The sequence below is a fragment of the Calidris pugnax genome, unplaced genomic scaffold, assembly GCF_001431845.1.
Source record: "Calidris pugnax isolate Ruff unplaced genomic scaffold, ASM143184v1 scaffold63, whole genome shotgun sequence".
Classification (NCBI taxonomy): domain Eukaryota; kingdom Metazoa; phylum Chordata; class Aves; order Charadriiformes; family Scolopacidae; genus Calidris; species Calidris pugnax.
In genome coordinates this window covers 3808840-3828771 of record NW_015090852.1, presented here as the reverse complement: position 1 = coordinate 3828771, position 19932 = coordinate 3808840, and the positions used below count along the sequence as shown (strand labels likewise).

General features: G+C 40.8%; 1 protein-coding gene across 13 annotated transcripts in view; it reads right to left on the bottom strand.

Annotated features, from left to right (window-relative positions):
• Nucleotides 1–19679, bottom strand: part of PRRC2C (proline-rich coiled-coil 2C) — a 61925-nt gene extending 42246 nt beyond the window's left edge. For 11 of the 13 annotated variants that reach the window (XM_014943420.1, XM_014943424.1, XM_014943427.1 and 8 more), the window contains exons 1-14: nt 19515–19679; nt 18662–18839; nt 15387–15493; nt 10412–10549; nt 8188–8435; nt 7721–7800; nt 6639–6772; nt 6468–6555; nt 6041–6182; nt 4961–5032; nt 3535–4180; nt 2518–2687; nt 1650–1896; nt 183–396 (exon numbers count right to left, since the gene is read on the bottom strand). In XM_014943420.1, the coding sequence (XP_014798906.1) occupies nt 183–396; nt 1650–1896; nt 2518–2687; nt 3535–4180; nt 4961–5032; nt 6041–6182; nt 6468–6555; nt 6639–6772; nt 7721–7800; nt 8188–8435; nt 10412–10549; nt 15387–15493; nt 18662–18839; nt 19515–19629 (2579 nt within the window). In that variant the 5' untranslated portion in view covers nt 19630–19679. The remainder of the gene's footprint in view (nt 1–182; nt 397–1649; nt 1897–2517; nt 2688–3534; nt 4181–4960; nt 5033–6040; nt 6183–6467; nt 6556–6638; nt 6773–7720; nt 7801–8187; nt 8436–10411; nt 10550–15386; nt 15494–18661; nt 18840–19514) is intronic. The other 2 variants (XM_014943423.1, XM_014943432.1) reach the window with 1 other exon arrangement.
• Nucleotides 19680–19932: the final 253 nt, after the last annotated feature.

The following is a 19932-nucleotide window of genomic DNA, read 5'->3' as shown; positions in this document are numbered from 1 at the left end:
TTTTTGTAGAACAGTGCCAGGTACACAATACATCCACCAGCCACAACTTCTTTTAAAGCTTTGTGTGAAGAGGAGCTATAACTCAGTTTAAACTACATTTTGCAACAGAAGTTACACTGGCAAGCCTGTAAGTACGTATGGCTCAGAGAAGAGACACGCAGGAGTAAATAACTCGGGCTTACCTCAAATCGTCGGGCTCTTCTAACACTTTGGGAGGAGAACTAGATTGCTGAGGTTCTGCGTGGGGGTACGGGTCTGACCCCCACATCATGCGGGGCTCTGACAAAGGAACAGTGTGCTCTCTTGCTGAGCGAGCCATATGTTCAAAGGAATCTGAACCAGTTGCTGATCCCTCTATCTGGTCTCTTCTCATCAGCGGTTTGGGAGGCATAATTCCTGTGACGGATTAAAGTACAACAATTGAAACCAGTTTAACATTAGCAAAGAAGTCTACCTCAAGACAAACAAAGCATATCAGGAGGTACTGAAGAACACTATTCTCTCTCCTCCTATCTCCTTTCCTCTGTACCTTCCATTCTTGAAACCAAATGTCTGTTCACTGCCAGTTGACCTCAGAATGACTAAATCGTATTCACCACTAGTACCCTTTGTGCCAACAAAAAGAAAAGCTGCCTGTTTCCACTATAACGGAACAATACAGGCCTGCAGACCTGTAAACTTGTAAATGAAGTTTCTGCTGTAAGATCAGTACTGGGAAAGGTGATGTTTAACACCTTTGTTGGCAGCATGGATAGTGGGACTGAGTGCACCCTCAGCACATTTGCCAGCAACACCAAGTTGTGTGGAGCGGCCGATGCACTGGAGGGAATGGATGCCACGCAGAAGGACCTGGACAGGCTTCTGAGATGGGCCTGTGCAAACCTCATGAAATTCAGCATGGCCAAGTGCAAGGTCCTGTGCATGGGTCAGGGCAATCAATCCCAAGCAAAAATACAGGCTGGATGCAGAATGGATTGAGAACAGCCCTGAGGAGAAGGACTTGGGGGTTGCCATTTCCTCTGTTCATTTCTTGCACTCATTCAGGACACCCATTACCTTGCTCATTAGCTGGATAAGGATCTCCATTACATTACATGCCAGACTTGTATTATTTATGCCCAATAGCTTTCCTAACTGCAAGTCAGATGGCCATTCCACAAATTAAAAAGGACTTTTTAGTGCCAAGAATCTGAAAACACAAATTTAGTAAGACTCTAGAGGTGCTAATACCTAATACAAAACCAACAACATTTCATTTTCTTTTAAAATAAACAATGTAATATCAAGTGCTAACATGTAGTGAAACAAATGGTAAAAATAGTATTTTTCTCAGCTCAACCTAACCCATGCCACCTTTAATATCTGTAACAAAGCAAGGTTTAGGCTGACATTCTGAATATATCCTTAACTGTCACTAACATGCCTGCAATACAGCTGTGGTTTTACTTTATAGTGAAAGCTCTGCCTTGGCACACGACTATCATTTTTCCAGTATTACTAAAATCTTTTTGTCTCAAAAAATGAAATAATGTAGTTTTCTTCTTTAAAACCCCACTCAATCACTGTTACTATATATAGTGTGGTTATGGAAAGACTTCTATTTCAAAACCAAGAAAGTTCAACAATCCAAATGCGCAAACAGGTTTTACCTGGATGAATAGGAGGCATATCCATTGCAGGTCTTCCTGACATCATTCGTGGGTCCATGTAAGACTGCATCATAAGCCACCGTGGATCAAAGCCCATTGAAGCCAAATGTTGAGGATGTGGCTGCATGGGCTGGTAAAGAGGCCTATGCTGGGGAGGCGGGACAGGGCCACTAGAAGGCTGTGAGGGAGCAGACTGTGGAAGGACACCTTGCTGTTGTTGCTGCCATTGCTGCTGTTTCATTTGCTCCTGCGTAAGAGAAAATAATATTACAAGACTTTTTATTAAGATGAAGATTTGAGCAGAATTTAAATAACCCTTGGAAACAACAAGTACAGTTATCTCCAAGACAATAAGCATCCTGAAAATTAATTGCAACCATGCATCAGGATGAACTGGGAAAAACGGGGAAAACCAGACTGGACAATTTAGAATAGCTAGTTTTGTTGGTATTCAGGGGAGACACAGAACAACCTATACTTTGTGCATGTCATTAATGCAAAGTGCTCTTCAGACCACACGACCTAAGTCCAAATTAAATTTGTGAATGTCACATCCTTTAAGGAAAAGCTGCAGAAACAATGATCACCAAATCCCACATTCCACAGGTAACCACAGGACAATGTTCTACTTCAGCAATTGATGCAAAAAGTTTAAAGTCTTTTCAAAGTTTAAAAAGTCTCTTGCCTTCTGCTCACTTACATACTTTGCAAGTGACAAGAAGTATTTAATGCAGAACAAGTCTTGCCAATACCACAGGTGTTACAGAAGCTAGAAAGCAACAACTTCAGCTTTTTGAAACTTCTATGGTCATTTTCATATTCAGAATGACATAGAACACATCATTCTTTTAATGAACGGGTCAGTTACCTGCTGCCTCTGAAATCTTGGTGGTAACGATTTCTGGAACTGTTTAGAATAGCCTGAGGAAACAGCAGGACGAGGCTGAGATCCTGAATCTGGCTCACTCTCATGAGTCACCTGTGAAATCTCTTTCTCATTCCGACCGCTATCTTGTCTGGTAAAGATTGCTTGATCTTCTGAAAAAAAAACCCACACACACGTAAAGATTGCTTGATCTTCTGAAAAAAAAAACAAACACACACATGGGAGATGAGAGTCAATCTTAAAACTATGACAATTTCACCAGAATGTTAGATAAAGGATGTTCTAAAATATAAACAGGCTGTCTTTTCTAGCCTCACTGTCTTAGTTTCCAAAACCAATAAAGGCAAAGAAGTTAAGAAGAAGCCCTCAAAATTAAACAATTCCTGTTAATACATCTCTCAGTGTCCCTTTTAAATTCAAATACACTGGGTAATCAACCACTGGCATTTAGGTTGTAACTATTAAGTGATTTAGTAAGTGCTGTATCAATGCTACCATATTACATTTGAATAAACTTTTTAACGAACAAAGTTTTAGTTTTACAATTACTTTTATCCATTTAAAAGACAACACAACATTATTAATGGTTCTCTTGTGGCATTCAAGTTCCACTACAAAAAAATGCACCAAGTTTAAATATGCACTCTTTGTGTTTACTTCTCTAGGCTTGCTGAAAGAACAGAATAGCTGAAATAATTTACATTGCTTTTTAGCAACATGAGTTGCTGATCCTCCTTTAGCAAGAAAAGAAAGCCTGCTTTTCTTTCTGGATTCTTCAAAGTCCAACATAAATCACAAAGCCCAATTTTTCCTTTAATATTTTGATGAATTGCGCAAACAGGTCTAGCTCAAAGGACAGTTAGCAGCTGTAATGTGTCAGTAAAATAAATGGTCTAGATGCACTAAGTTAGTGAGGTATGCAAATTAGCCTCCTAGATTGCAACTATGCTCTGTGGCTCAGCTTTAAGAGAGACAGTTCCTACTTGTGTGCAAGATTACCTTTTTCTTCCTTGTTATTCCTGGTTTCAGTTTCTTGTTTTTCTACTACAGGCGTTACCACAGGTTCTACAGGCTCAGGAACCTCTTGTGCTGGTTTCTCCTCTTCCTTCTCTTTCTCATTCTCCTTTTCTTCTTTTTCCATCTCTTTTTCTTTCTCTTTCTCCCTTTCTTGCTCTTTTGCCTTCTCCAGTTTTCTACATTCTTCTTTTTCTTTCTCCCTCTCCCTCTCTTTTTCCTTTTCCTTCTCCCTCTCCCTCTCTTTTTCTCTCTCTCGCTCTCTCTCCCGCTCCCTCTCCCTCCCCCTCTCCCGCTCCCTTTCCCTTTCCCTTTCTCTTTCCCTCTCCCGCTCCCTCTCTCTCTCCCTTTCCCTCTCTCTTTCTTTCAGAGGGTCTTCCCGGGAGGGTTTTGTCACGCAGCCGAATTTCTCATTTAACCGTTTTAGCTTTTCGGCACAAGCTGCTTTTCGCTGTTCTTCCATTCTTCTTTCTTCCTCTTCTCGCCGCTTGCGGGCTCGCTCAACTGCAGCAGATATCTCTGACTGCTGTCTTCTCCTCTGTTTCCAGATTTCATCTTCATCTGGTACTGGTTTAGGGGGAAAGGGTCCCTGCCTTCCAGGTCCTACCTGGCGATCAGGGGGAGGAGGGTGCTGCAATATTAAAATCAGTTAAGTCAAGTTGAGCATGTATTATATAAACAGTTGGCTGTAACATTACGTTTAACTATTTGTCAACACATGTATTTGCATGGCACTTTTAGAAGCAAGATTTGGAAGAAAAAGCAAGCCTCCGCCTTCCTACTCCAGTTCAGACTCATGCAACCTGAACTCAGAAAGGAAAGGTAAAGATTCAGTTGGGCTCATGTCACTCCTCCTTCCCATCACCAAGGCAAAGGGACAAGCATCTTTTAGATTTGGTTACAAGCTGCTCTAAACTACAAAGACTCAAGGCAGATCTCAGACAAAAGTCTCCCAAGAGGCCAAAGCAATTCATGGCAGCTCAGGATAACAGAGATTTGAATAAGGACTGTTGAAAATCAGTAAGAAGCTACTATTTATACATTTAATTTGGGACTTAATCTCTCCATCTGACTCAGCAGCCAGCCCTCCAGAACTGTTCCCACGCCCCAGGCCTCTCTAGCTCCCAAATGGGGCTGGATAACTGAAAGCTCTTGAAGTTCTCAATGCATTTCATACACCACATGCAATTTCATGCATCACATGCAAGATGGGGCTGCTTTATACAATTAGCAACACACCTGCGTTGGGGTCCTGTTCTTACTGGCCTCAGGCAGTACAATCATTTTATTCATCAAAGAAAAGGCTTATTCCTACATGAAGCATATTTTCACTTTTCCTAGCCTAAATCCCTCCACCACAGTATTAAAGAATTCAACCCAAGGAAATAAGGACAATTCTAATCATTCTTACCGGTGGTAAAATAGATTTGGGATGAAGAGCAGGACCACCTCTGTCATGTATAGAAGGCTGTGGACCCCGATCCTATTGAATCAGACACAGTACCAGGGTTAAGCTCCTAACAACAGTCAAGCTGACAAACTCTAGATTTACCATTTTCTACTGCATTAAGATACTACACCTAGTGAACTACCTGCATATGGTAGAAATTTGCATACAAAACAATGGCAAGAACATTTTCACTTTATGTACTAACAGATAAATAATTACTTTAAACATTCACACATTAAAATTTCAGCGTTTGTTATTCTACTCTTTTTCCTTAGATTCAATGTAGCATCAAACCCTGAAAAGGTAACGTGATCTTGACATATACACAAAGCGCAAGTAAAACCAATTAAAGATCTCCCATCTTCATTAGCACTGCTGTCAAGAGAAACCATTTCTGGAAGCTTTTCAGATAAAGTCAACAGTAGCTTTTCCCTGGCGGGGAAATACAGAGCTGAAGCAGGCATAAGCTGAGGTGTCTGCCAATCTTCCTCTACTAGAGGATAAGCTGAAAACCAAAATGGCTGAGCTGATGAACTCTACGTGGTCCGTATAAAATCCATCCACCTAAGGTGTCAGAACTGAGCTGACACATTACTGCTAAGTTGCACTGAATAAAGGGGGTCACAATACCATAAAAAAAAAAAAATCCCCACACCCAGGAAAAATGTGTAGGCCAATGGGGCACTATTTACTTTGTGCCACTATAAAACACGAGACACCAGAACTGCTTCATTCACAGTTACAGGGACGGACAGACAAAGAGTATTGAGTTAAAGGCTGTCAGTTGAGAAACAGTAACTTACCCAAGAGTATTCACTCCTTCACAACTGTGGATTAGAACACACTACATAAAGTCATGCTATTTTTATTTTGTGACCAGAAGCAGCTAAGTTGACTAAGCAGCATCCGATCAGTTACCACAGCTCAGATAAGCACTTTCACTCATGTTCATAACCTTAACTGACACCTGAGTGGGACCCCTCCTAATGAGGCTGTTGCCAGAAGAGCTGAAAAAAAAAACAACCAACCACCCATACAAACCTGATCAAGCTGAGAGCTTTTGCCATAAGACCCTTTGGTTGCTGCTGTGGAAACCTGGGTGGCAGACTTAGCACTGGTCTGTTCTTCTGCTTCCTTCTGGCCATCAGGACTCTGAGAATCTTTTGATGGTGTTTGTTCATCACTACGTGCAAAGAAGAAAAATGGAAGGTGCATTCCACACAGATATTTAGTCATTTATCTTCTATCCTCAATGTGTCTTATCAAGAGTGAAATTTCCTCACAGCAAGAATCATTTCCATTACATACCCGGGTGACTACAGTCTGCGGGTAGTTATGCAATTTAGTACAGTATTACATTACTGGAGTACGTGTTATTGGAATGAGTACTTGCACTCATTTCATTCAACCTTGTCAAAAGCTAAGCTGGTTAGGTGGCATTCACACCCAAGTAGCAACAGCAACTCACCCACTTTCCTTCTCTTTTTGACTACTTCCTTGCTCATCATCGTCACTGAAATTCAATTGCTCCGTGTAATCCACTTCACTCTGAGCACCTGACACATAAGCAAACATACAATTAATCTTTCAGAAAGATTCAGTGTACAAATAACAGAAACCATTAATCTGATGTTCTTACCTGCCCAGCCTTCATCAGCCTCAGCATCTAGGTTATCAAATTTATCAAGTTCTTTAAGTTCACTAGCACTAAGAATGGACGGGCGCTCAATAGGTTCTGAACACCATGAAGGTGGTCCTCTTCCCCTTGGCCCTCTAAAAAAGAGAAACAAAGGTCACCGCTACTATTTATCCAGCAACGTGACTAGAGAAAAGGTGAACTTGTATGACAATTATTTGAAATATATGGCACCGTTCTCACAAATACAGTATAAATGTGAACTATCATCCACATGTGCAACTACTGTACTTTAAGGAATTACAGTTACATCACCACATGGTTTTTTAGGGAAGATCAGATGTTACAGCCTTGCTTTCACACTTCACAAAGAAGCCAAACATCAGTTGACAGTAGAAAACCACACGGCTTGTAGCTTTCAAACAACACACTGCATAGATCTGGCATTCTTCTTATCACTAATTTATCCACCTCAGAGATATTTCTTTATACTTTTCATGCTTTCCCACTTTCAAAGCTTCTGTATCTTCTCGTAATCTTATATTCAAATTCTCCCAGACATCCCTCTCAGACTTTCCTCTTCCTGATCTCAACAACAGATCACTGATCAAAGTTTGTACCCTACTGCCTATAGCATCCCCTATTTCCTTATGCACGTGCACAGCCATCCTCAACTGTAGAAAAATGCACAGAAAGGAAGAAAACTAATTTTATAATACATTACAGTTCTACTATAATTGGAGAGCAGTAAAGTCAAGAGCCAGGAATTAACTACTTTCATTAAAACAGTGGAAGAGTCCTTTTACAGGCAGAATACTGCTTTAAGTTTCAAAGGTGTTCCGAAGTGACTCCTCTTCTTCATAATCAAAAACCCTGTAATATGCAGATTTCCATCAAGTTTTGCAGTTGTCAAACATAAACCACTCCATGGCACTGCTCCACACAGGTCAAAGTTGTGAGACTAACCAGTGGCAGTTCTTATGCAGTGTATAATCACAATCAAGCTATTCAGTGCAAATTTTCATTTTCATTGAGTCACAAACAGTTCAAGCCCACACAACATTAACACTTATAAGGTTTCTTACCTGCCAAGGTCAGAATTGGGAAACCTTGTTGGACCTTGCATGGAAGGAGGATATGCCATTCTAGGGTACTGATTAAACATCTAAGAGAGAATTAAAAAAAAAAAAAAAAGGAGCCATTTGTTAAAAAATATTGTTGCATTAAGCATACTGAGATCATCAAAGGAATCATAATGGAAGTAAAGCAAGACTTATCAGTCAAGACATTTTGCTATCTAATGACAAGCGTGTGACATCAAGCCACCAAGGTGGAGCGATTATAAGCTCTAATCAACTCCTGACAAGTTCAAACTCCGTGCAGCAGGACCAGCAACAGGGTAGCCACATCCTTTGACGAGTTGGTTGTGATCCCACCCTTCTAGCACAGCTGCTAAGTGTTCTATGGAGGGAGGAGAAAGGGAAATAAGGAAATCACACTAGCAAACAATCAGCCCCTGCTGCTTAAAACTTTTCAGGTAACCATCACTTACATAAGGTGGTGTCATTGCCCTGTACTGAGATGAGAGAGGTGGTTGCTGCTGGCCATTCAGCTTGGGCTGAGGGATCTGTGGTAAACGCATATCCCTCTTCTCTGCTGCCTTCTGGCCATCGTTTTGTTCTGCTGGTGTAGCGTTACCATCTTCCTGCCCAAGAGTCTTAGCTTCTTGATCAGTTGGAGAAGTGGGAGAATTGCTTTTATTACCGTCTCTCCAGCTAGTAGCATCTGCATGGACAGAATCAGTACGAGAAAAAAACAAGGACAAACTTTATATTACAGATTTACAGACCAATATAATGAAAAACACATTCTTCCCACCCAGTTTTCAGTGACTCAGCGCTCCATGCAAACAGATGTTCATATTTGGTACTGAAACAAGCAATGGCCACTTGAGAAAACAGGGGCTGTTTTCTAATCCTTTTCAGCTAATCCCTACATCCAGCTGCGCTTCTAAAGGGCAAGGGTTAAATTTATAGACTGCTCCAGTTGTCCTACTCTACCTTCCAAAACACAATGCCATTTGGGAAGGATACTGATAACAGCAGAGAAAAAAAACAGCTTTAGCTGTGGTAAGTGCTCCACTGTTGACTCAATGTGAAGATGCTGTCAAGGGACAGATCAAGCTTCTTAAGCAGCAAAGACCTGCCACAAAACTCTCAAGCAGCTCAAAATGACGTATACCTGTGCATTATATTTCTAAGTGAAGACAGATATCCAGAGTCTGGCTTGCATGCCTATCTCATAATGATGGAATAGAAGTGATGAGGGCTGTACTTCTGGGTGTGAATGTCTACAAGTCCAAGAAAATGTCTACATCTGGCTGTGAATGTCTAAGTCAGGAAAAGTAAGGGATTTTTATAACCCATCACTTGTGCCAGGCAGTCCATTCTGAGGAGTTTCTGCCTACAAAGCATGGGTTAGCCCCCTCCTCCCCCCCCAAAAAGTAAACTTAGCAGCACTTCTCAAATCCGTGGGGATCAACAACAATTCACAAGCCCACACTGTAAATAATGCTCTTTTAGGGGCACAAACCCTCTAAGCAGTGCTAAATTACACTCCTAGATATCCATTACACTTCTTCCACTTATCTTTGCCTGCGAGCACAGCTGTTAAAGGGGCAGTACTTGCCAAGTTCGTTCAGCTTTCTGCTGTCAGACCTGAAAGAAGGGCTTAATATAGAACGTACAGTACTGACCAAAACTACAACTGCCTGCGGAGGGCTGGAACAGACAGACATTGCTACTCTCCTAATTTGGTGTTGGACATCTCTTAGATTTCTTGAAAGCTTATTCTTCACATCAAAACTAGTGATGACATGAACATGCACTTGGCCTTGGTCTGCAGGAGCTGACTGAAACAAATCAATGAAAACTGAGGCCTGTAACACAGAAAGGAGTCAAGGATTCCCTGAGAGCTCAAGCCCTCCAACAGCAGTGCACACCTTGTCTACCACTGCCACAATACAGTGCCACCTACAGTGCAGGAAGGGGTCCCTAGTCCATCAAACTTCATCAAAAGCAAATTTTTGAGGAAGAAAGGAATCCTGTTTTTCACTGGCAACATGCAGAATCCCAAACACCTCCCCATTAAAAGGATCTCTGGAAGCCACACATTTCTTCAGAGACATGTTAAAAACAGCACTGTTATGGTTGTTTTCACTAGATCTAAGCCCCCACAGCTGAAACAGATCCAGCTAGTCAGCACACCTCAGCCACAAGCTAAAGATGCCTCAGCCTTTCAAATCACAGTCCACTCTTTTGGTATCCCATACATCACACTTCCCAGTCAGGCTTTTTCAGGCTACTCTCTTATGAGTACTAACCATCTGGGGACAAATCTCTGATTTATATAATTAGTTAATATTAGGAGATTTCTTTAAACGCATATTTTAGCCGTTGAGACATCTAGTAGCTGGAAATAAGGAAATTCCAGTATTGTGCAACTAACAGATGTTCCTCAGAGCACAAGTGGAGTACTGACTAGGTTGGGAAAATGTAACTGTAAGATAGGATTAAATACTTATTTTCTACACAACATGAACACAGGAAAGCAGAAGACAGCCCCAAAAATCCATTTCTTCAATGTAGGAGTGTGTTGATTAAAACAACCATTTAATAATTTTATTTTGTAATAAAAAAAAGGCACAAGTAATCTTGTAATAAATGAGTTGCACACAAACCCATGCAATTTCACAAAAAATTGTAGTATATACTTACTTTGTGGTCGCAAGTTGGGTCCTGATCCATGGATCTCTTCAGGTGAATCTTTCTCTTTGCCTGACTTTTCCTGATCCCCAGCTGCCGGCAGACTGGGAAACTCTTGCTGGAAATAACTATTTACTGGAAGAGCTGGACCTACACAGTAAGATATTAAAAAAATCACAATTGTAGTCAGTTAAGAAATAAAAGCCTGATCATCCTTAGAAAATGAAAGTTAAAGCCACATCAGTCTACTGGTAACACAATTCACATAAGCAAAGATCAATCCTTGTAAAGCATTCTTATTTGCTACCAAAGTTGTTGAATTTACTAGGCCTGTCAGAATTTTTGGTGCTGACAAAAACTTGGAAGCACCAGAGCACAATAATGGACAGTGAAACAAGACTTAACATGGGAGTACTTGAAGTTCCCTCAGCTCTGTTAACACTTCCCCCTCCCTCCTTCCCCGATTTTATTCTACAACTCTTGTCAACCCAAGAATGGGTAGCTATATTATTGCAAAGCCCTTAACTATGGTTCTAATAACAAATCAGGGCATTAAAAGGCCACAGCTTTTACATTATGAGAAAAGTATCAGAACTGTAGCATTCTTTGATTTCTAAAACCCTTGACATCATAACTCTGGATTGGAATTTAAGACTTCTGTTGCACATGGTAGGAAAGCACAAATACAGATTGTCTTGCCCTTTAGCAGGTTTTGTTAGCATCTACTTTGAAGCAATTCCCCTGGCACTCCCCCAATACACATAACAGATATCGACCTATTAGGTCAATAACATTCTAGTACCAAATCACTAATAATCTTACTGAGGGAAGATTTGTGTTCCAACAGCACCCTGTTCACACATCGTCTTTACTACTGGCTACTATAAGAGGCATCGTATTAGGCTACAGGGCAAATTCAGAAAAAGGATCTGAACAGATGCCATCCAAAATCCCCAATCCTCTAGATGCTAGAAAAGTGTCTGTTCTCCCCAACCTGTGAAAGAAGCCTTCATAACAATAAAACACAGGGATTCTGATTTTTTTTTAAGATTAATTGTGAAGCACAGGCGAAACTCCTTATTCTTTGTACTTACTTTGTAAAGGCATGGCAGAAAATACCACATTTACCCCTGTGCCTACAAATTGCCTTGAAATCTTTCAATCTCCCTTCGAACTTCACCTACTACACATAACACTAACTTCTTTTTTGTTAATGGGCACTGGACTCTTGACATTCCCAAGCAGCTACATCCAATTACTTGCTTCAGGGGAATGAAATCTGCAGTCACTGACCAGATGGCCTGCCAGGCAAGGGGGCCTCTTCAAAGGTCCTGTGCCATGCAACATTCGTGAGCTTTACGAATGTTGAAAAAAATCTTTTTCTGCTCAAGTCTACACAGTAACAGCAACAATGTTTTAATTGCTAAGTAATAGCACCTTCAGAGATCTGCTTGACAGCACTTCAGCTATTAACCTGAAACAGCCAGATTGTGAGCTAACGGTTCAGAAAGAAGTTAACGAATTCATAGATGTTATGGTAGCAATTAACCCCAACTTTTAACCAATGCATGAAAAATACACGCTGCCACTATGTTAGAAGTCTTTTCTTTCTATATGGCCACCAACAGCATCAGAGAAGGATTTAGCCTTGCCTCACTCAACTGAAGTCATACAAGAGCATGAGGTGGCTGGCTGAGTAACTTCTGGAACACGTACAAGGCATCTGGAAAAACTACAAGTTCCAGCAGCCAGCTACAGATCAGGAAAGCATGAACACAACAGGTGTATCCCGAGCTTCAAACTGAGGAGGACAGCAAGCAGCTGATGCCAACTCACATTCTGTTTTTCTTCTTGAAACAGCAAACCCACTACTGCATTAATTGAATAAAATGAGGGCGCCATCTGGGCTTGGCACACAAGCTGCCATGGTAACTACAAAATAATTAGCTAAATGCATTTTGAAGCCACTGAGCTGAATCACTATTTCCTGTGTCACAGAGATGATCTTATCAGCTTATGCAGAAAGGCTGGTATGCAGATCACTTTGCAGTGTTAATTCCTTTTTTTTCATTCTACAAAATTCCTGCAAAAGCTTAAAGGAGGAGAGTTCCTGTATTTGACAAGGAAGGAAACACTGAGCATTAGAGAGGAGAACAAAAAGCAGAGAATCTAGAATTGTCACTTCTAATACTTACTGCAAAAAAAGGCAAAATTGTTAAGTTACGCAATGTTAACAAATTCCATATAATGGCTTAGAAGTTACCTCCACGCAATTCAGATTTTACTGTTCTAAGATCTCTATCCAGAAGAGAGCTCACTCCTTCAACTTGGAAGCCACAGAAAGCTTACAAGTCTCAAATTTAAAGAATAAAACTTGTCGCAGGTTATTTTTCATATCAGAGAAATAGGAATTCTAAGTAACCTCTCACTCTACAAGCAATTTAGAAAAATCTGTTAAAAGGTTTACCTCTGATCTTACATCTGTAATGAAAAAGCTCAAGCTAAGATTCACAGTAGTGGAAATAGTTCTCCATCCTTTCATTCAATTATGTTAAAAAACACCCCAAACATACCCCTAATGCTTTTCCCATAAAAAAAGACCTACTTGAACACTATCACCTTGAAAACAAAATAACCAAGGAATTTAAAACAGAGGAAAAAGTATTGCTATAGCAGATGTTTATACAGAAGCAAGGCTACACACGCTTTGTGCAAAATATTCCGAAATTATGATTAGAATGACTACTAACTGTTTAAAGTTCTCCTTCCCATGCCCAAATTGTATGCATCATAAGCACTGACGGAGATTTTTCCCTCCTCACCACAGCCACATTCAAGATCTTTTGTAAAGAATGACCTGGGAGTCCTGGTGGACAAGTTGACCACGAGCCAGCAATGTGCCCTTATGGCCAAGAAGGCAAATGATATCCTGGGGTGCATAAAAAAGAGCATGGGCAGCAGGTGGAGGGAGGTTATCCTTCCACATTCAGGCCACATCTGGAGTGCTGGGTTTAGTTCTGGGCTCCCCAGTTCAAGACAGACAAGGAACTACTGGAGACAGTCCAGCAGCAGGCTACGAAAATGATCAGGGGACTGAAGCATCTCTTATAAGTAAAGAGCAAGAGACCTGGGTCTGTTCAGTGTGGAGAAGACTGAGAGGGTATCTCACCAATGTGTATAGGCAAATGATATCCTGGGGTGCATAAAAAAGAGCATGGGCAGCAGGTGGAGGGAGGTTATCCTTCCACATTCAGGCCACATCTGGAGTGCTGGGTTTAGTTCTGGGCTCCCCAGTTCAAGACAGACAAGGAACTACTGGAGACAGTCCAGCAGCAGGCTACGAAAATGATCAGGGGACTGAAGCATCTCTTATAAGTAAAGAGCAAGAGACCTGGGTCTGTTCAGTGTGGAGAAGACTGAGAGGGTATCTCACCAATGTGTATAAAATACCTAAAGGGAGGGTGTCAAGAGGATAGGGCCAGTCTCTTTTTGTCACCTAGTGACAGGACAAGGGGCAACACGGGTGTCAAGAGGATAGGGCCAGTCTCTTTTCAGTGGCACCTAGTGACAGGACAAGGGGCAACGGGCACAAACTGGAACAGAAGCCGCTCCCTCTGACCAGAGCAAAAACTTCTTTACTTTGAGGGTGCCAGAGCACTGGAACAGGCTGCCCTGAGAGGCTCTGGAGTTTCCTTCTCTGAAGATATTCAAAACCCACCTGGACACAATCTGTTTCCTTCTCTGGAGATATTCAAACCCCACAATCCTGTGCAACCTGCTCTAGAACTTGCTTTAGCAGGGGGGTTGGACTAGATGATCTCCAGAGGTCCCTTCCAACCCCTACCATTCTGTGATTTTGGGATCTTACACTGTCACCACCATTTCCCTGTCAATCCAAAGCCAACCCCTACCATTCTGTGATTCTGGGATCTTAGACTGCACCATTTCCCTATCAATCCCAAAGAGGTGACTATGCCAGCCCTTTAAAAGGCAGTCAAACCTGCTGCTAAACCGGGCTGAAGCTCACTTCAGTGACAGGGGACTGGCTCACCTTCCAACTAAGAAAGTTACTTCCACAGCATTTGTAGTCCCAGATGGCCCGATCAAGACTCAAACGGTCGTTGAGTCTTGTGCCCTTATGGCCAAGAAGGCAAATGATATCCTGGGGTGCATAAAAAAAGAGCATGGCCAGCAGGTGGAGGGAGGTTATCCTTCCACATCTGGAGTGCTGGGTTTAGTTCTGGGCTCCCCAGTTCAAGACAGACAAGGAACTACTGGAGACAGTCCAGCAGCAGGCTACGAAAATGATCAGGGGACTGAAGCATTTCTTAAAAGTAAAGGGCGAGAGACCTGGGTCTGTTCAGTGTGGAGAAGACTGAGAGGGTATCTCACCAATGCTTATAAAATACCTAAAGGGAGGGTGTCAAGAGGATAGGGCCAGTCTCTTTTCAGTGGCACCTAGTGACAGGACAAGGGGCAACGGGCACAAACTGGAACAGAAGCAGCTCCATCTGACCAGAGGAAAAACTTCTTTACTTTGAGGGTGCCAGAGCACTGGAACAGGCTGCCCTGAGAGGCTCTGGAGTTTCCTTCTCTGGAGATATTCAAACCCCACAATCCTGTGCAACCTGCTCTAGAACTTGCTTTAGCAGGGGGGTTGGACTAGATGATCTCCAGAGGTCCCTTCCAACCCCTACCATTCTGTGATTCTGGGATCTTAGACTGCACCATTTCCCTATCAATCCCAAAGAGGTGACTATGCCAGCCCTTTAAAAGGCAGTCAAACCTGCTGCTAAACCAGGCTGAAGCTCACTTCAGTGACAGGGGACTGGCTCACCTTCCAACTAAGAAAGTTACTTCCACAGCATTTGTAGTCCCAGATGGCCTGATCAAGACTCAAATGGTTGTTGAGTCCGTGAGTCTCTCACAGCAGCATTCAAAGCCTGGTAGGCCAGTCAAGAATCCTTCTACCTTCAACATCACTTACCATCTTGTCCACCTGGTTTGGTGTTGGCCCATGATTTGGCAACAGGAGCTGCTTCTGGAGGAGCAGGAACAGCAGGTTTTGGCTGTGTCTGCGGCACGTCTGGTTGCCTGGAATTAGAGGAAAAGCATTTGTCAATGTGTGAGTGCAGAGTTAACTTCTTCAGGATTACTACTGCAAACAAGTCAATGAAATGAGGTATCTACGCAGCTGAAGAACCAGTAACTACTTTTCTGCAGAAAAAGATTTTCTTATACAAAAGGAGTTGTTATAGTTACAGTTAAAAATGGGAATTTCTAGCTAATTCTTTCAGAAGTAGATTTCCCAATGTGGAAAGGAATGAATGAAACTGGTTGGGCAGAAAATGCTGTCAGGTATGAACAGAATTATAACTTTTGAAGTAGCGCATTGGACAATCGAAAAACCAATCAATCTACAACCTCGGAAGGGAATAATTTGGAATAATGTTCTCTCGCCTCAGGAGTTACAAGGGGAAAGCATTTAAAGACCACCATAAACTGAGAGAAAGAAGTTAAGTATGTCAGAACTTACTAAGTGAAAGGACCTGATAAGGAAAACTAAAGAGACACAAAAATTTATGGGTATCATGAATTGGTGCCCAGAAGTCTATTAGGAACAAAGTCTCAAATTCACCATCCTGTGGCAGACATAAGCAGTCATTTTGTCCAATATAAAAGCCAGGCATATTCTTGGAGATCTTTCATGTCTACAGGTTCAGTGATATTGTAGTAGCTCTTTCTGAAATCTACATATTCAGTAAGACTCCAAACCATTAGCATCCACAAGTCAAAACCTCCAGCTCATTAGTAATAACTTTTGATAAAATAGGAATTATGGGGCAAATCCAGTAGTCTAGAATCACTTTATTATACCAGTAAAGAGATAATTATTGCAATATCATGTCAGTTAACGTAAAATAAACAGATTCAAATGTTTTGAATAGATCCTAAATTCTGAGGACTGCCACTGAGAAGCCAGTTCCATTTGGGTTCTGCAGCAATCAACCCAAAGCTCTACAGGGTAGTCTCAGAACTGACACAGAGGTAAACATCAAAAAAAAAAAAAAAAAAAAAAAATCACTGCTGGGCAGAAACACTGGCTTCTCACAAGGATAACTGAACACAATTTTCATGTGTTCACAAAAATTACAAAGACTTTTTTTTTTCAAAAAAATCCTCATCTTTTCTGTTTCCACTTAGCTGTATTTTCTTACAGCTGCAGATTTTCTAAAGCAGACTTTAGTGAAGTTGTAACTTGCATAGTTGTACTTTGTCATACAGAAGTGAAACAAGGAACAAGACCGTTAAGAGTTTATTCCTTTCATTTCTTGCAATTCTACTCTGTTTGAAAGCCAAGCCCATTTATCATCTCAGTTATCCAAACACTGTCCTACAGTTGTGGGTATTGACGAGGGAAAAAACTCAGCTTAGTGCTAGCTGAATTAATAAAATCAATACATGACCAGCTGCACTATCCAGGAAAAAGGGACTGAGGAAACACCCACAGAAAAGAGTGACAACTTGGGAAAGCAGCAGAAAATTTTTTTTCATACTTACAGGGAACAAGTCACTTATGTGAACTCCAATGGAGTGATACAAGAAAAAAAGAATTAAACTAAAGCAAGCTGATATTGAGATGCTACCTTTATCCACAATACTTGTGAGAGGATACCAAAATGCTTTACATGTGAACAGCAGCATTTATGAGCATGTTGAAATATTGGAGAAATATAGCAGTAGTTACACAAAAATGGTCTGAAGACTTGAGCAAACATATTAGATGGTCTGAATGGCCCATGGCCTGGGCATATATATTTGTTCCTGTGAACAAATCCCTTCCCTACCCCTAGTTTTACTTGCAGGTGGTCTTTGAGGTGTTTATCAGAATAATGCATGTGAAAATACGAAGGCAAACACCTTCCAATTGCAGATAAGGGACAGCTTTTTATTTATTTTTAAATATATCATCAACTACTGCAATACACCTCTAACACATGCAGTAGGCTATGGAAAGGAAGACAAAGATGCAGATAAAATGTGTTTTAGTCAAACAAGCTACTCGCTCAACAGATTTAACTAGACAAAGTTTAAGTGACCTTGAAGTACAGGAAGATGCTGTTATAATGCCATACAAAACACTGGGCACAAAATCGCAAATTCGTAGTTTCAGAAGCTTAAAATAAAAAGCTAAACACACACTATACTCCTGAAGTCTAACAGCTTTTCAGATGTCAAAAACTGGCATCTCACATAGAAAAGTATACAAGGAGAAATAAAGGGAGAGCAAGAAGGGATGAAAAGCTTTCATCATTTTTTGCTTTCACAAGTGCTAGTAACATACAACCAGTGCCTCTATCTTCAAGTGTTTTTCAGAACAATTTATATGTCAAAGAATAAACTTTAAAACTCACTTCCACTTTTGTAGTGAGAATCATATCCTATTTTAAGCTTACATGGCAAAAAAATTGCTTTAAAATACTTTCTAATTAGATATCAAGAAGTTTTAGTCTCTCTATTTTTTTTAGCTGATCTCCTATACAGGTGTGAAAAACTTAGCAGATGAAACTGTACAGAGGATGGGAAATTATATTATACACAGTATGCAGCAGTGCATCAACATCACCATTACTTCTATTTTGTTTATATCATATAGTGGGGGAGTGTGAAATAGTGTAAAGTTTAAGACAGAAAAATTTTGTGTCTGTATAACATATGGCATACTAACCAAATAAAGTGCAAATATGAAGAACCATTAGCAAAATAAAGCAGATATAGAAACAAATACATCCAAACCAAGAGTTTTTGAGATTCCTCTGCCATATATCAGGCACAATCACACTAAATTAAACAGATTTTTGCACAAAAATGTGCTACGGTTTTTCCTTTAAGCAGCCATCAAAATTTACAGAAAGGCAGCCACATCAGGTTGCTAAAGAAAACGCTCATCCCCTCATATGGAATTTAAAAGCATACTGCTTTCAACTTAAGTGAGGAATGTTTGTGGATTTTCTTTGGTTTTGGGGGGCTTTCTGGTTTTTTGTTTTGTTTTTTTTCCTAAAAAACAAATAAAATTAACTATCCTCCTAAAAGCAAGATTATTCCTTACAAAAATTAAAGTGGTGCTATTACTTCTCTGGTAGCTATCTTGAGGACAGTCACGTGTAGCCACTTTCTTACCAGTCCCTGCCCAGCCCTAGTTTTGGGAAAACTTGAGAGAAATAGCAGAGCAAAATAACCCAGACCTCACTGGTCACTTACTTTTCTTCTTCGTGTTGTTCTTGTTTTGAAGCCCATCCTGTGCCGTCTTTAGGCACAATGTTCACATTAGGGTCATTGCCTTTGTTCTCTGCTTTGAGACTGGGGAGGTTTGCTGGGGGAGGCATCCTCCTTGAAATAGCAACTTTTCCAAGACTCTGTAATCCATGGCGTGCAGCAACTGCATGCCAAAACAGAAAGTGAAAGTTAACAATGCTGTTTAGCAGGTGGTGTTCCTGCAAATCTACACAACTCAGTGTTTTGCAAGAAACTCAGAAAAATTTGAGAGTATAAGAATTAGAAATTAAAAATCCTTCATAATTCAAAAGAGAGTGGGAATCAGCGTGTCATTCCCCCAGGGGTCTCAATCCAAGCAATCATTATAAAGTAGGCCCAGAGTGGCCTTTTTTGAAAGGTCAGTATAAATTTCACCCAGTGTTTGTCTGCAAACCAGACAAAGCACCCAATCTGAAAGTCAGCACCGCCTTCTTGTTAATCAAACACCTCCAGTATCACAAAAGTTTTCTGAAATACAGTAAAAGGCACAGCTGGAGAATGGTGTGTCATATGCTGATAGCAAATGGAGACTGCAGCTACACACCAGTTTTTATTTACCTACATTCTATTTCATAGTAGACTGCAAATGCTCTCTCCCTGAACTGATACTCTTGCCTACAACTAACCAGAAACTGGAATCAGCACTGCCTTCCAGAATTCTTCCACTTAACTGTTGTATCATGCAGTTAAAAAAATATTAAAAAATCTTGCTTTGGTGAAGCGCTTATATACTTTGCACTCTTAATTAGTACTACAGTAATGATGAAACAGAATGCAAAACTGAACTCAGCTTACTCACCTGTGGTTTTCTGAGTTTCCAGTGACTTTCCCTTGTAAGTATTAAACAGACTGAGTGTTGCATACTTCGTTTTTCCATCCTTTGCTTTTGTACTCTGGCCTGACTTTTCCGACATTTCGATGGAAAATCATCGAGTCTGGTACCTCCTGCTCACCCCTCAAAATTTGCCTGAAAAGAAAAACAACAGAAAAGTAAAGTATTGGCCTATATTCAAATTGCTTAAGACAAGAGTTCACAGGACAAAAGCAGACAGCATAGACACCATTAGCACTGTTTCATTTAAGCCCATGGGAGATGGTACCTCCTGCTCACCCCTCAAAATTTGCCTGAAAAGAAAAACAACAGAAAAGTAAAGTATTGGCCTATATTCAAATTGCTTAAGACAAGAGTTCACAGGACAAAAGCAGACAGCATAGTT